We start from the raw sequence: 17,589 nt of genomic DNA on the forward strand, positions 1-17,589 counted from the left end.
AGTACTCTGATATGCTGTTGTTCACATCCATTTCCTGCAATTAATTCCCACCTTTTTATATTTTCCATTAAAAATGTAATGGCAAATAAACAGGATATTGCCTATTGTAGTGCGACCATGTGAAAAGGAGGACAGGGCTTCTGTATCTTTAACAGTTGTATTTAAAAGAGAATTTCAGCAGGTGTCATTTGAATACATGGAGAACCTGGTGAAATTCCCTCTTCATCCCAACAGTTAAAGCTGCAGGTGCCCTGCCCTCTTGTAAATCTGGTCCCTCTAGTATAGCTCCTGCAGCTTTAACTGCTGTGATGAAGAGGAAATTTCACCAGGTGTGACATGCATACAAAGGATACCTGCTGAAATTTCCTTTTCTATGCAACTATTAAAGATACAGGAGCCCTGTCCTCCTTTTCATATGGTCACCCAAACCTATTGAATTCTTATTTAAAAAAAGGAAAGCAGCTCCTTTAAAGTGCAGTTGTTGTCTCTATATCATGCTAGCAAATTCAACCAATTTTAATGGGACTTACATGCTAAACTGTATTTAGGACTAGACTCTAACCCTGCACATAACAAATATTTAATGTAATTCCTATAATACTGCTTGGTAACAGACAAGGCAAGCTTGTACTCAAGGCTGCAGAAGAAAATGAGCAAGATATAGTAATAAGAAACTAATGTAATATGTCAATTCAGTTAAAACCAAGAATTATTTTAGGAAGGCAGCATTACTGTTACTGACAAAGTTTTGCTTGGGAACTTGGATTTCCACCTCTGGTCTTGAAATTTGTCATGGATTTTTCAGTTACATTATGTAGCCAGGTATGCTAGGATTTAATGCCTTGATTGGATGAAAAGGAGCAGAATCCCAAAGTATCAATACACTAATTTTCCCAGTTCTTTTTATTTCTTGTTAAAAAACTGACCTGATGATGTTGAAAAATGGGAATCAGATAAACAATATGGCTACTACTACTACAACATATATTAATAGGGTTCTGTATGTTGCACATGTGTTGTAGAGATTTGCCTTGGCTATGTGTCTCTCTGATATTCCTCTGCCTTTGGGAATATCCCATAGCTGGCAGAAATGGCAGTGGATTGTGGTGGGAAATACTTCCCCTGATGAGGTCATAGCTGGGGTGCTCTAAATTGTAATGTCCATGCTTTTTGTCACACAAGTAAATCCGCAAGCGTCTTAAACCAGCTTTCCCTGACCTGTGCCCTCCAGAAGTGTTTTGGAGACAACTTGCAGCATTCCTAACCATTGGCCATGCTGCCTGGGGCTGATGGGAGTTAAAGTATATCTGGAGATTATCAGGTTACAGGAAGGTTGCCTTAAACTTCTCTCTTAATGGGCAACTTGTTGCCCTCCAGATGTTTTGACCTGCAACTCCCATCTGTCCTAGCCAACATAGCTAATGGTGAGGGATCATGGGAGTTCTAGGCCCAAACATATGATGGGCCACAAATTGCCAACCCTTGTCTTAAAATGAAAGTGTTTTTCTTTGTGAAGGGGTGTGTAAAGACAGAGAAAGAAAGAGGGACGTGTGTGTGTGTATGGCTGAGTTTGGATGACACGCTAATCAACGGTTTCCCATTCTGTTCCTATTACACCCCCCACCCCCAGTTGATTAACATGTCGTCTGAACTCAGCATATGTGTTTGTTTCTTGGGTCCGGATCGAAGAGCAGTAGCTAGAGGCTGGTGGCTCTGATTTCAGTGGGCCTGGGAATCTGCTCTGGGTTTCACTCAGAAGTCAGAACCCTAAAGAAGTTATCCCAGGTGATGAAACCTAGGTTGAGTTCAGACGACACGCTAATCAACTGGGGTGTGTGTGTGTAATAGGAACAAAATGGAAATCAAACATTGGTTAGCGTGTCATCCAAACTCAGCCCTAATTTTGGGGGCTGGGTTCAGCACCTGGGATCGCTCCTTTAGAGTTCTGGCTGGTGTTGAGTGAAACCCAGAGCAGATTCCCAGCCCCACTTCAATAGGAGCCACCAGCCTCCCCTGTGCTGAAAAGAGCCATCTGTCCCGGGCTGAGGAACAGCTGCTGCAGCTGTGAAGGAACTGCCCGCTGCGCATGCCCGGTCCTCCCTCCGTCTCTCCCTCAGCCGGCGGCGCTCTCGTGGAGCCAGGCGCAAGCACGCACATGCGGCGAAGGCAGAGCGGCGGGTGAGTGGCGGGGGGTCCCGAGAAGCCGCCGTGCGAGTTGGGGCTGCGGAAGGAGCCAGCCAGCCAGCCAGTCAGCGCGCGCCGGCCTCCTCCGGCTTCCTTGGGCCGTGCGCGGTCTTGGGAGTTGATGAGCGGGGAACAAAAGGCTGCCTCCTCGGCGCCCCCTCGCCGCGTAGCTCCGCTCTCCGGGCCGACGGGGGATGCAGTCTCTCGGGTGAGTTGAGCTTCCCGCCTGTGGGGGTCCCTCTTCTCCCGGCAGGAAGTGCTGCTGATGCTGCTGCCTCGTGGCGAGGTTAGAGGTCCAGGCACCGGTCTACTACGAAGGACTGCGGGGCTGGACGGATGGGGGTGTGGGGTGGCCGAGCTCGTGTGACTCCTACAGCGGCGCCAGTGATCGCTGGTCCCGCCCGGGGAGAGGTGTCGCCGGGGTGGGAGTGGGGAGGGCACTTAAGATCAGGCGCCGGATCTCAGCCGGGGGTTGCAAACTTTCTTGGATGTGACAACCCTAAAGCACATGTCCTGCCAATCGCGTTGGTGTGTCGCTGAGCCGGCTATCCTGCTTTCCTTTTGTGGGAGCGTGCATAGCTGGGATGGGGACCAGCTGCCCCCCCCCCCCCCAATTCCATACATTCCGGTTTGTTTGTTTTAAAATGCGCTACTTGTTTTTAAATACTTACCTGTAGGTAGATCTACCTTGTAGATACCTTGTATTCAATCATTACGATCCCCGCCATATCTGTCTTACATATAACGACATTTGTTATGGCATTTTGGATAATGTGGAATAAAAGCAGGCAATAACACCATGAAAGCAGTATATGGAATGTGTGATGTGCCCCAACAGTTATCAGTGCACTTCAGTGCCACTATAAAACAGTAGTGAAGACCTAGCCTAAGTCCATTTGTTGCGGCTTATTTCCAAGGAAAGGTACTTAGGATTCCAGCTTTACAGTTACAGGCTGATCCTAAATATGTGTATTCTGAAGCAAGTCTCTGTTTTAATGGGACTTATGGTCTAGCAAATGTTCATAGGATCTGGCATTTCAGACGGAACCTTGGCTGTGAGTTTTTCATCCTAGACCCTAAATACATAGGGTGGGTGGGGGTATTCAGTATTTTGCCTTAAAATATCCAATCTTGACCATAAGGAAGGCTGTAAAGACTGGTAAATTAGTCAAAATTGCTCAAGGTTTTGTTTTGAATGGGTGGATAGGGAATTCGATCAGCTGTTCAATAGTCAGATATTTTTGCTGTGTTTGGATGGTGGAAAGTTTAGACCCATGAAATGGGAGGTCAGGGCTCCAGCTGTGGTGCTTAATTTAATTTACCACCTGGTAGCCCTGCCCAATGTAGGTACAGAGAGAGCCCCTCCTTCAGCCCTGAATAACTTCAACTCAAATCCCAGGTAAGCTCATTACATTCAGCTGTAATAAAACACCAACAGCCACCCTGAATCTTGAATTATGGCCGTTATCTAGAAGTAAGTACTACAGATTTCAGTGAAATCGATTCTGTGTGTGTTTTAGGTCCAGTCTTAAAGTGTGTTAAGAAATAACTAAGTGGTTTGTGAATGTTTAAAAGAATTCACCATATCCTATTATTGTTCTTCCTCTGCTACTTAACACCTCTCTGATCACTTGGTCAGTGATTGCTTCTTATTTGTCTGGAAGGACAAAATAATCCACCATGCTGAGAACCTACCTTCCCTTTCTCTTCTTCTGTTCTGTTCCATGAACTCTTTCCCTTAAAAATATACATCTTCCTAAAAATACCCTCTGGGAGGGGAAAAAAGCACACATTCTCCATCTTCCCATGGGATGACTGATAGAATCAGTACTCTCCAGTGTAGCACAAAAGTATTGCAGCTGGGCTTCCAGTAGGAAGGAATTACGTTGTCTTTGCATGGGAAGTTAGAAGTAGTGAACTGACTGGGAACAATAATTGGCATTTTAGAGGCTTTCCCTGCTAAATTTGGCCACATATCAAACCCACAGTGTGTGTTTACTGCATGAATCCTCTCCGAACACTGTAGGAATTTCTTTCCTTCACCTCAATTGCTATGCTGCAAGATACAAATGATTGTAATAATAACTAAGCCCTATTGAGTCAGCACAGGCTGCATTTGGGTTTCTGTGATATGGCTTCTGTGGCAGCCCGCTCTCCATTCCTTGGCTTGCCCGCCCTCTGGTCTGTCTGAGCACACCATTTCTGAGGTTGTCTTGTCTTTCCTTTCCCCACCTATTGTTCTATCTTTCCCTTTTATAATCAGGGCATTCTTTTTTTAAAAAATAGGAGGCGGGAGGTGCCTTCTAGATGTGTTGGACTACAACTCCCAGCATCCCCCAGGTAGCACCTGAGAGTTGAAGTCCAACACATCTGGAAGGCACCAGGTTGAGGAAGGCTGACCTATGCACTTCACTGATTCTGTCTGCTAAAGGTGGGAGGGCCCATAGCACAGTGGTAGAACATACGCTTTAAATACATCATGTCCCAATTTTAATCCTTCAAGACCTCCAGTTAAAAGATCTCAGCTAGTTGATCTGGAAAAGGCTCTATCTATCCCAGTCATTTGGAGAGCCGCTGGCCCCATTCAGGCATGATGGTAAGCTGATGCGAGGTGCTTGATTGCTCCCACTTGGTTCTGCATGTCAGTGGGAGGGGCTAAAAAACCCAGGAAGCTTCCATCCATGGTTTGTTTAACATTGTATCCAAACTGGGGGGATCTCTGGCTTGTGGCTCATTTAGCAAGCCAGAATCATAAGCCAAGAACAAACCAGCATGCTTGTTCATTCCCAATAGCTTAGGGATTCTCAACAACTCTGCCTTTTATGTTCATCATCAGAATTTAAACATGCCCCCTTCAGAATCCTGTTGAAGTTTTCCCCATTTTGGGGTGTGGCTGTGGGTGGGGTAGTGAAATGCTTTTTGGCATATGACATCTATCTTACTGGAGATGTATGACTGGGTACACAACATCAACATTACTTTTTAATGGCTATTTTGTTGATGAAATGTCTCAAGCCATGGACAGTGTCTTGCTTACATGTCATGCGGACAGTGCATAGATGATGTATAATCATGTGGGAGCTCTGGCTTCCAAATTTGTCTATTTTTTGCTCTACTCATTGCTTTTTTAAGAAGTCCTCATATGCTTGCAGCCTACCATCTCAAACGTGCAGAGCCTACCATTTCATGGAGAGCATCTGTATTTAATAGAACTGCATGGGATTAGAGATGTAAAGGAACTGTAAAAAAAAAAAAAAAAAAGGGACCGGACAGTTTTTTTAAAAAAACACACACCACATTTTCCGCCCAGAGATTATTGGCAAGGATTGCTTTTTTTTATTTTTCAGGCTCCCCCCCCCCCCAAAAAAAGCATTCACTTCTCCACATGGGATGCACGTGCCCTAGTACTGTAGAAATTGGGTGTTTTTTGGTTTGGTCTCCAAGTCTTGCCATTTGTCTTGCCATTTCTTAGGGCCTGTTTGCACTTTAGACTGGATTTCATATCCTTTCCTGTGGAGCGTTGTACATATCTGTACGTTGTAGTTACATAGCAACATTTAATATTAGCTTTGTTCCTGAAGTTGTCTTTGTTGACAGAGAATTACTAGTCTCTCCTTTGAGCATGTGTGCTCTGTGAACAAATCTAGCATTATGGAGAAAATAGGTTCATGGGCCATAAGACATTTCATTTTGTGTGTGCGTAATGCTGGTTTTTAAAGTCAGTGTTATGTTGTATTTTGATTTTATGCAAGTCACCTTATGTTTACTTGTAAAAAAGTGAAATATAAATTTGATAGAATAGAGGGGGAATAAATGGTTGGGAGAAAGATACTTATACTTTTTTTGGCTCCAGAGACATATATATTGGAACTCAGTAGATGAAGCCTATTGAGGTTTTAACTTTTATACAGTCCAGGGTGTTCATGATTTCTGCGACACCTATTTTTCTGTGTATTATATGTAGCAAAGCCCCCACAACCCACACCTGTTACTTATATTTCTTCTCTGAATATGCATCTTTTAAATCTTGAGTTCTTGGGGTGCAATCGCAACCATTTTGTTCTTGCAGTCCTTTCAAGATTGCTGTGATTATGCTGATTAGGCTACGAATGGGTTTAGGTTGGGAACCCCAGTGATAGACAGTCCCATTCCCAGGGAGACAGCCCAGCTTCCTTCCTTGTGTGAAGAACATGTCAGGGCTAAGTTCCGAAAGGGTCAAAAGCAAATGTCTTGTAAGCAATGCGGAACGAAACTGCACGGAACCATAAGGTCTGGGTCATTAGGTGGGTGCCTAAAATGGGTAAATACTATAATAAGGAGTAGTCATTCAGAAAGAAAATTCTTCAGGGGGTCCAAATGTGGCCCCAGCTGTACATTGTCTAGTTCAAGGTGTTATAAACAAAGTCTCAAAGTATAAAGAAAGACTTCGGAATTCTGTTCAAATCTACATGCCCTACATGGAGGGTCACTATCCAAGCTGTCAGGACTGCTTCATGTGTCATGGTTTTTGCATTTATCTGTGCTGTTGAGGCTGCAAACTTTAATGGATTAATCCAGATATTCTTAATTTTTAATCCCTGATGCCACCTGACCTGCAGAGGGCTGGGTTGGGGCCATCTGGCCCACTGCCCAATTCTGCTTCTCCACCCCTGCCTTAAATTGATGATGAACATCAGCCAACTCCTTAATCCTAGTGAGACCAATTCTCACTTTTTTAAAGATCCTATGTTTCACCCTTGTCTTTACTGTGCCACTGGTTTCTTTCTGAAAGTTCATCACACTTATATAGTCTCACTGTAAGTGGGTTTAATTTTGGGGGTGGGGTGGGGGAGGGGGTTGCTGTTTGGTTCCTAGTTGCTGTGTGCTGCCTTTTTAAAGGGTCTGGGGAGAAATCTGGGATTTTATCCTCAGGACGGAGTGAGCAGTATAAAAAACTCTTCTTTTGGCTATCAGAAGCCATTGCAAGAGGAGAGATGGGGTTGCTTAAAATCCTGGATGACTCTTTCATTTGTCCTCTGCATTCTGAATGCCCCCCAAGATTTGTAGATCACGCCCTAGGGATGGTATATAGCACTGGTTAAGCACCACTGGATTAGTCAGCTAAAGGTGTCTACTCAAAAGAAAGCCTCATTGAGTTCAGTGTGGTTTGCAGCCTATGACTATAGCTGGTTAAGTATTAACTTGAATTAATGGGGCTGTAACTTAAAGGCATTTTATTTTTTTGGTTCTTTTGCATTATTGTAATCAGGAATGGAATTAATAATTCCATGTTCAAAGGCAGTATGCCACTGAATTCCAGTTTTTCCCCGGAGGGGGATGAGGTGAACTTCTGCCCTTGTTTCCTGTCTGTGGACTTTCGGATCAATCTGGTTGGTCCCAGTGGGAATGGGATGTTAGACTAGTCTAGACTCCCTCAACCTGGTGCCATCCATTTTTGTTGGACTGCCTCTCGAAGTGGCTGGCGAGGGATGATGGGAGTTGTAGTCCAAGATGTTTAGCATGCACCAGATTGGGGGAGCCTGGATCAGTTGCCCTGCAGAGTGTTTATGAGCCTTTCCTTCTAACTGTATGTTATGATTTTCATAGTATTGATGACATGACACGTTACAGAATAATTTAAGCCAAAAGGCAATTTGCTGTCCTGAGGAGCTTATATCTGAAAGATGGAGGCAAAAAGTCCAGGGGTTGAATATACGCACCAATGGAATTTTGTTTAGTGATGATGGGAGAGGAGGACCATGAATGGTAATTTAAAATTTTATAAACAAAAGCGATGTTGAAATTAATTCTGTATCTCAAAAAGGGCCTTCTACTGAGATGATTTTTTTTTTTTTTAAAAAATGCATATACATTTAAATTGAATCAATGGGGAGAGGGGTCCTATGGCCCTTAGACTATATCGGGGTGGGGGGTGCATAGGATTTTTTTGATTCCTGGATATGAGGCTGGTGACAGTCCTCCAACTTAGAATCTGGGAGTGTGAACTCCCCATCCCTTCCTGAAGAGAACTGTGCCGGCTGCTTCTCTGAGCTTGTGAACACGAGCTTGGAGAGGAGGGAAAGGGTATGTGACAACAGTGGCCTGCTGTATACTCAGTCCTCTGCAGCCTCTGTCCTGACACTGCAGCTAGCTGGGTGAAAACACCCATCTAGCTAAACTGCAGTGTGGGAGGTGCAGCCTGAATTCAGAGGCTGGATCCCATAGGATTGCACCCTAATGGGGCAAAATGAGGTACTGTACTAAAAAGTCAACTAAGAAGTCTTTAATTAATAGACAGTCCTGTGTTATAAAAATAAAAGTGTACTACTTGGACACATGCTTCGAAATATGTGTTTTAAGCAGTTGCACAGAGCCCCTTGATGTACCGCGGCTCAAATGCTTATTCCAAATTTTAGAACTGCAGCTGTTGTTTGCCTTCTGATGTTAAGTTGGCCACCACTTGTAATGTCACTTCATTTAACGAGACTTCCCCAACCTGGTGTCCTCCAGTTTTGTTGGACTGCAACTCCCATCATCCCCAGCCAGCATGGCCTATCAAATTAAATTAGATATTTGTTAAATAAGCAGCTTGGTAGGAATGCCTTATTTTGCCAGGAGAGGTCAGCATGAGACCACATCTTGGAGGTTTTCATATGCAATCCAATTGGAAAATAATAATAATAATAAAACCAGCTGTCTTCTGTTAAATTGGGCAGAATACAGCAGTGAATAAAAAGAACGGATCTGCTATTAAAGTAGAGAATGCCCACTTGAACTAGTATTATAAGACATGTAGACAGAGTGAAAGCTTAAGGCGGCCTGTGGTTGCATTTGGGGTGCAGAAGGACAACAGTAAATGACTGCATTTAAATGGTGTATAGAGGGGATTTATTACTGAGAGCCCCCCCCCTCACATCTAGGTGCCACTGTCTTGCTTGCATGCAGTCTGACTCTTTTTGGAACCTCAAGACTGGGAGGAATCTGCAGCTCATCTAGACCTACCACCTACCCTAATACATCTGTCAAATTGTAGTTGATGAGGAGTGCCATGCCTGAATTGAGAAAAGGTTAGTAATAGTGTTAGATCAATGTTCTTTTCACCCAAAAAAAGATTTTTTTTTTTTTTTTTTTTGTTTCAGTTGGGATTTTAATGAGCTTCGTAAAGCCAAAAACTCAGTACAGGAACTTCCTTATCCACTTCAAATACAATGTCAATTGAATTATGCATGTTTCTTCCAGTAAAAAAAAGAAGATTTGTGACTGTGTTGTTTTTCTAACCTTAAACTACTACATTTATGATGACATCAAATAACTTTAACTTGGACTGCTTGAAGAGGAAGCACCTCTGGAAAAGATCTGGCCTCTCTCCCCCCCCAAGTTCCTTTTTTTATTTATATATTTACTTATTTATGTCAAAAAAGGGTGGGCAACACACAATGGATCACATTCACCCCCCTGGGCCTTTTGAATGGTGAGAAGGGTGATTTTCCTTAAAATTCAGCAGTGTGGCGGCAGTAATTTTGGCAGCAGTGCGGGGTGGGTGGGTTCCTAGGGGGAGGATTGGACCCTGGAACCACTAAAGTTGTCTGCCCCTAAATAATTAGAAGTTGGCTCTCTAGAGAGCAAAACTCTTCATTCAGGGGTCTAATGAAACCCCAGGGCTACTTGCCATTGCCCCAAGTGAACAGGAAATCTTGTGTACAGGATTGCCATGTGCTATTAGTGCCCATACGATTCACCTGCGTGGCTTCTTTACAAAAATAGTTTTGCAGAACATCAGCTTCTCATTCTTTCCTCAGGACGTAACTGTGCAGACTTCCTTTTGCCAGAAAAGTTAATGCTGAGCTGTTTCCCACCTGTCCTGTTTAGCTCTCAAGCCTCATAAGTGGTATTGTGGCAGCAACAATAACAGCAAAAAATCTGTGAGGGGAAATCTCTGTTGCTTGGAAACAGCCTGGCAACAGACCTTATTTCGAAAGCCAGGGCCTGAGGGGGGAAGTGTAAAGATTCTATGCTCTTGACACCCTTGCACTTAGAGCCACGACTGGGAAGCTTTATTTTTCAAATTGTAGCACTTCTGCTTAACTTTCAATTTTGCCATTAAAACCAACAACCAAAAGTTAAAGATAAACTTTCTGATAAAGTTCTTGTGAGCTTCTGTGCCTTTCTCTTGTTGGTCTGTAGGCTGCAATCTTATGCCATTAATGGGACTTAATTCTGAGTTGGCATATATAGGATAGCAGCATTATGCATTTCTCCCCATGTCTTATTTATTCTTTTTCTGTAGAACAACAGCTATTTAATCCACTGCATTTTGCCCCACACGTTGAATTCTTGTCGAATATTAAATGTTGAGTGTTGTAAATCTTTCTCTTTTTGCGGCGAACATCCAGTATATAATATGTTTGCTTTTGAGGAACTTGACGATTATGTTGTTCTTGCTTATCATGAAAGTAGAAAGCCATGCTCGGGCCATGCTCTATGAGAACAATCCTATGGCCCCTAGGCTAGCCAAAACGTCCATCTAGCAAAAATGAAGACTGGGAGAAGCACAGAGGTGAAGATCATCTTGAAGCTCCTCCCATAGGATGACTGGCAGCATCCATGTTCGGAGGATGATGGGCATCCGGATAGGACTGCGGTATAAGTGAGGCAAGCCCACTGAAATCAAAACAGACCATAGCATCCTTGGCAGAACTATGTAACTAGAAAATGCCTCTTTAAAAACCCGGTTATGGAGTCCTGGTTTAATTGAAATAATAACAACAACAACAACAACAACTTTACAATATGTATATACCGCTCAATTATCTAACATAGGTAGCGGGGGACATAGGTATAAACAATAAAAGAAAGAAGATTAAAAAAGCAAATTAAAATTGTTCAATTTAAAAACAAAGGAAGCAGAAAAACTGTGGCTAGTCAGTTGACTGTTACTGGCTTAGCTGGAACAGAGAAAATGTTGCAAAGCTCAGCACATTCTTATATACGACTGGCGAAGAGTTCTTGGGACCAGCCAAAGTAAAATTTAATTCCTTATGCCAGTCATGGATAGGTCACCTATTGCCCTCCAGATGCTTTGGACTACAGTTGCCATAATCCTTGATCATTGGCCATGCTGGCTGGGCCTGATGGGAAGGCACCAGGTTGCCTAATCGTGCACTGGCTTGCAAATGGAGTTTGCCTATTATCTAACGTCCATAACATTAGCATTGTATTAAGCCTTCAAGCCTTCAGGCTTTACCATTTTCGGGCACTGTCTGTGTTCAGTTTACATTCTTCCTTCTTCACTCCTCCTGATGTTTATTGCGCTGAATCCTTTTTCACAATTTCCTTTCAGATTGATGATAATCCTATAAATATTTGACTTCTGCTGTGAAAGTTGATGGTGTTGTTGGAGGAAACATAATATTTAAAGAGCATGGTTGGCACTTACCCAATTCTCCCTTGGATGAAACTTATTGGCATTAGACTTTAAAAGGTGATGGGTATCAGGTTAGAGTGTGGGTGACTGCCGTTGCTATTTTGACAGATCAAAGGGCGATATAGTCTGGATTGATGATGTAACCTTTGTTCTCACTGTAATCTGTATCTTGGAATACAATAACTCTAAAATAGGGCAGTTTTGTTCCATGTGTGTATCCATGTTACTCAGAATAGAATCTAGCATTAACTGGACTTTGTGAAGATCTGCATTATTCTTAATTATTTTACTAAGATTATGGATTGCAGGAACTATATCCGCTAAAACCTCGAATTTCAGAATTGAAAGTCATGAGTATAAGGGCTTTACTGCCCATCCCAAGTTGCCATTTGTAGCTATCCCTATAGTGTTTCCCCTGTGAACTAATTTTTGTTCCTGCTCCCACCTCCAAAAATATCTTACACCATGACTGGCCTTTACTCTTGCTTCCTTTGAGTGGCAATCAGAAATGTTATGAGACATGAACCACATGTGCAAAAGAATTAAGGAGCTTTTTATACTTTTGCATTTCTTCTTGTGGAATTCTGAAGTTTTGGGGAGAACTTTTTTTTTTAAAGTATGTCTATTTCTACACCAATTTTATTTATATGGTGCTTTCCCAGATAATGCTCTTATAGGAAAACTGACAAAATATAACTATAGTACAAAAATCACAGCAAAAAATAAATTTTTAAAAATCCACAATATCTTAATATATAGGAAAATGCAATAGACAGAAAGGCAATTATACATAAATATCAACATATAGCTACAAAGATCAATCAAGTCAATCACATAAGAAATCAGTGCATAACAACTCATCAGGCAGCAGTATTCTAAAGGCTGCTGGCTGGGGAACGCTGGGAGTTGTAGGACTTTCGTCTACCTAATTGTGCATAGGATTGTGCCATAAGTCAGTCAGGGCCTTGTCCTCCCTGGCCCCACCAAAGGCAGGGGCCCAGACCTTGAAGGACACATCACCAATGGTCTGTATTGAAAATATTTTTACCCTACTCTTTGATAAAAAGTGTCATCAGACAAGTGTTTTATTACATGTTCACGACTGGCCACTCACAGTTCTTCGGGACATCATGATTCTTGAGGACATCCTGCTGCACATCTCCTGCTCCATTTGCCAGTTTTACCATTTTAAAATAAGCCTCAGAAAACACGACTTTTTAAAAAATAAGTCGTGATTTGTCGTGATTTCCTGCTGTGTGCAGGAAAGTTCCACTATAAAGAGCGCTGTTCCCATTGTTCTGTTGGGGCCACATGATCTCTGTATACTTCCCTGTGTAATTTGAGCTTGTGCCCAATGCAGAAGTGAAGAGGGAAGCAGAGCAATGGTACTAGACGCTAGGGAAATGTGATCCCCCCCCCTGTCTGAAGGAGCTCAAAATGTCCAAGTTTGCTAACCACATAATAATCCCTAAGAGGAAAGCAGGTAATCAATAAAACATAAAATAAATCCATTAAAATCCTCCGGGGTGCCTCTAAATGCCATGCCCCCCCCCCCAACCACTGACTGGTGTTTTTCTGGCTTTTGTGCATTTTCCTTCCCCATTCTAAAATGCCTTTCCAAAGGCTTAGTTACACCAGTAAGAGCTTTAAGCTAAAGTATGCTGGTAATCTTGGGTTTTTTTGGCCCTGGCCCTTTTGTATTTGTTCCATTCCAGCACAGGAATGCCACCCCCCCCCCCCCGCCCTGCCTTGGGAGCTTTTCTGAAATGGAATCTGGCCCTTGGGCAGAAAGAGGTTCTGTACCACTGGTTAAAATGAGCAGAAGTTAAAAAGCAATTTCCCATAGAATAGTTTCAAAACCCAGTACCGAGAGAGCCCCAACAGCTTCCAAATGAAAATTCATAGGTTTAGGCTGCATAAAGGGTCTGCTTGAATTCTGTCCCCCTCTCCCCCATGTTTCCTTGAGCTGTTTGATATTCTTGCATGCACAGATGTTTGATGCAAACTTTTAGGTATTCCTCACTCCCCACCTCTTACGTTACCACCTTCTCTGAGCAAATAAATAAATAAACAAATAAACTTTTCTCTGAAGTTGAAACTAGGACATTGCAACTTTTACATATGTTTTCTTTTCTTTTTTGCATAATAGGTTAGTCTTATAATGTATTCGTATGAATCACGATTGGAAGAAAGAGGTTAAGCCTAAGGTCCTATAGGATGGAAGAATGTCCAGTATTTTATGATGATTCATTAACAATTTAATTTTTCAGCTTTTGCTTTGCTTCCTTTGTGGTATAGTGTTCCTCTCCTGTTTGGAGGTGGGGCCAAATTGCATGGACAAAAATGGGCATGTTGTGGGGAGGCCTGAGGAGTGAGAATCTGCATTGCACATTCAGGGAAGTAGTGAGAAAAGGATGCAGAACTGAATTGGGCTTCTAGGTAACATGAAGAGTGAATGAGTGCATTTCTCCTGTAAAGAGATACACTTTTGCAATGTGCACATCTGGCCATAGGAGGGTTAAGGAAGTTACTCATATGCTAATTCTTTGCAGTATCTCTCAACTTTGAGAAAGAGCTGAGTCAACATTCTGCCGGCTACCCCATGGTATGACTTAACAATTCATCACAAGAAGATCCATATTATATATATATATATATATATATATATATGGATTACTGGAAGTATTGTTGCATGTTAGGAAAATAGACTTCATCTATTACCTGCCCCATCAAGTAGGGGAGTGCTTCATACTCAAATGAAACCAAGCGTTTACAGAATTATACAGCAAGAAAGATGGCTTCCTTCTCCAAGGAATTTTTAAATCTAAACTTCAACAGTGGGGAGATGACGAAGGGAGAACAGAGAAGTTTCTGGGAAGGACATTATGGGATAAATGCAAGCAAGTGCAGTTGCACGTACTTGGACTTCTTTGTGTTAGCAGATTTGTTTTGCTTTTTTAAAAAATGAGGGAAGCTTTTATTACTATCCAAATTCTTGAGGTTGCTTATGTGTCATAAAAATGTTATACAACCATAAACATCAAAATGCAATCCGACTAAAACCAGCCGGCGAGGAATATAATGATACTTTTTTTATATGGACGTATGCCACTGCCTGCCTGCCTAATATTAGCTGCTGATGGGGGCGCTTAGAGTTAGGAATTATTTTGGGAGCGTTGGGAACATGGCAACTTGTAACAGATTCCTTGACTTACTGCCATTTCGTTCTCCTTTTCTTCCCATTTCGGTGGGTGCTGAGGCACCCTCTGAAGAGAAAACAAACATAGAAAGCAGATGATGGCCAGAAAGTGACGTCCAGGAAGCAGGTGTTATTGCTGAGGCAGTAGAATTCCTTGAAGGTGTGGTGGAGGTTAGGTTCCTGAGCCAACAAGTCCTCTCCTGCTCCTTCCTAATCATCTGTATGAAACCAAGTCCTGCTGCCTCTGCAGTCCCAATGGCCTGCAGTCTCCTAGTGCGTGTGACTTCTCTTGCCAGGAATCCCAAGCTTTTCATTGGCAGAGAAGCCCACTGCACTGGCCCTCTTTTTTTTTTTTAAGGCCACCCCCACATCCTCCAGCACGCAGACAGTCAAGGCTGCTCCGCTCGGAGAGTGCAAGCTGCCGTTGCTCTGCTGGTCCTGTTTTTATTGGCAGTGGCTAGGATTTGATCTCTCGAAAACAAAGTGCTACAGTCTCGGCTTCTGCTGCTGGTTCCTCCATCGATTGCTTGCTCTCGCCCCCCCCCCCCCCCAAAGATGGGTTTAACCACTTCACCACTGAAATCGTAGCAGCAGCAAGTCTTTGATGGGATGTCCTGAAGATCTGCAGAAAGAAGGGAGAAAAGCCCTCTTAAAATCACGGCTGCAAAGTTGGGTGGTATGTTTTGAAGCCCTGAAGTTTTGAATTTTTTACTCCTCAGTGCACCAGAGAGGATACTGGATGCTCTGCCCTGCTGCTCAAAATCAGGTATCTTCACCATTCAATGGGGTGTGTTTTCCTGCGGTTTTCTTCTGTTTTAACCCCCCCTCCACCTTCACTCTGAAATGGAAAAAGGGGCGACTTTTGTGTCTCTCTTAAGGGAGAGGCATCGGATCTACACTACTGCTTTAAAGTGCTTTAAAGCACTTTGAAAACGTTTTGAAAACTGTATATACAGTGTGTCCTGGGCCCCAGCAGTTGTCAAAACTGTTATAAAGTGCTTTAAAGCAGTAGTGTAAATCCTGCCCGTGTATGTTTCACTTGCCAACTTTGAATAGGGTAATTTCCCCCCCTTCGTTCTAGCCTCCATGGCTTTATTAATTTCTGTGGTCATTTTTGGGGAAGATTTTTTCTTTTAGTGGATCCAACGTGTCAAGTGCTCAACCACTGTACCTTTTGTTCTCATGCTTAGGATTGCTTGTCTTGTATTCTTAGATGTTTCATATTGTCCTTGTGCCGGCGAATGTATTCTGTTCAGCATTGAAAGGGCCACATTTGAAATCTAATGGTGCAGGAAGGCTGCAATTTTACGTGCAAGTTTTAGCTGGATGACATTGATAAAACTTTTCACGTTCTGACTGATCCCTGGGTATAGCTGTAGGGGGAAGCGCAGCTAGCCCTCCAGTAGTCTCAGGTTGAACAGGTGTACTGAAATGTGGAATAACTGGAGGTGGCCCTTAAAAAAGCTTAGCATTTATATACTACTTAAGATTTTTTAAGAGTGACATAGATAAAAACAACAACAACCCCACACACCTTGATATCTGGCTGATGGGTAATTATTAATTTTGGGGTTTACTTGTAGCATGGAAAATTATTTTCTCTGTAGTCAAGAGGGATAGCTGCTGTCGTTGGTTTCATTTCCTTTGTTTAAATTTCGGATTTTGCGTATTGTGACTTGGAAATTTTGGTCAACAGAAAAATGCCAGTGGGGCCATAGGTGGGCTTTATATTATCCACATGCTACCTCTGTTTATTTTTAGAATAGATTTGCACCATGAACTTAAGCATGCTGATTTGGAAGTGAATCCTGATATCAACGGAATGCATTTCCAAGTGTGCTTAGAATTAAAGCATTCTTCTTTTGCCAGACTAGGATAAATCCCATGCAGCAGGTTCCTGTGTCCCGTGTCCCAAGCCTTTTGTGTCTCTTCTGGCTTGCTGTAAGACTGATGTAAGACATCATCCTGTAGCTAAGGAAAAGAAGAAAACCAATATTTACCACAGATGCAAAATGTTTTCACATTGTGGTGAAAGGAAATGCTTTATGTGACCCGTTGCTTAATGTTTTAAATAAATTTGGGTTGTAATTCTATACCCATTTGCCTGGGAGGGAAGCCCCAATGGATTGCGCTGTTAACTCGGAGAGGAGCAGGACACCTGGTTGTGCAAGATGGCCATGTTTGAAATCTTGGAGAATGGGTTTAAGACTGGGAAGGTTTAAGCCTGATTTGTACACAGACTGTTTTGTGCATTTGTAGCAAAAGCAGCAAAGAGTTTTGTGGCATTTGATAGATTAGGATAAAACACTTTGAAAACATTTTGAAAGCTGTATGTGTGGTATGTCATGGGCCCCAAGAGTTGTCAAAACTGTTATAAACCGTTTTAAAGCTGTAGTGTTGATCCTGCCCAGGAGTGGGCAATTTGTGACCCTTGGAGGCCTTGATTGCAGCTTATTGTGCCTTCCTAAGCCCCCCGAATTCCCCCTCACAAGCCTGCTGCTCAGCTGTACCTCCCCAGCTAAATTGCATACCTCTCCCCTGCCCAGCTGTTTTGCCACTTTCCCCAGAGCTAGCAGGGAAGGGAGAGATGCATAAAATCCTTCCCATCCTTGCATACTTAGATGGAGGGGGAGAGTGTGTGTGTCAGTCTATGTGTGTGTAACAAAGTAAGTAGGAAGGCTGTGCGTGTGTGTTTGTGAAAGCGAGAGAAGGCTGTGTGGGGGATACGGTGGGCCTAGCTTTGGCCATGCCCATTGGCATTATGTCCCCGCCCTCCAACACATTGCTGCATGCAGCCCTTGGG

The 17,589-nt window shown here is 42.9% G+C and overlaps 1 protein-coding gene across 2 annotated transcripts in view; it reads left to right on the top strand.

Annotated features, from left to right (window-relative positions):
• The first annotated feature begins 2,264 nt into the window (after positions 1-2,264).
• The window catches only part of PALD1 (phosphatase domain containing paladin 1), a 130,116-nt gene continuing 114,791 nt past the window's right edge, over positions 2,265-17,589 (top strand). The window contains exon 1 of one of the 2 annotated variants that reach the window (XM_063132999.1): positions 2,265-2,392. In XM_063132999.1, coding sequence (XP_062989069.1) covers positions 2,379-2,392 — 14 coding nt within the window. In that variant the 5' untranslated portion in view covers positions 2,265-2,378. Of the gene's footprint in view, positions 2,393-15,180; positions 15,553-17,589 lie in introns of those variants that run through there. The other variant, XM_063133000.1, reaches the window with a different exon arrangement.

Source organism: Elgaria multicarinata, chromosome 8 (assembly GCF_023053635.1).
Source record: "Elgaria multicarinata webbii isolate HBS135686 ecotype San Diego chromosome 8, rElgMul1.1.pri, whole genome shotgun sequence".
NCBI lineage: Eukaryota > Metazoa > Chordata > Lepidosauria > Squamata > Anguidae > Elgaria > Elgaria multicarinata.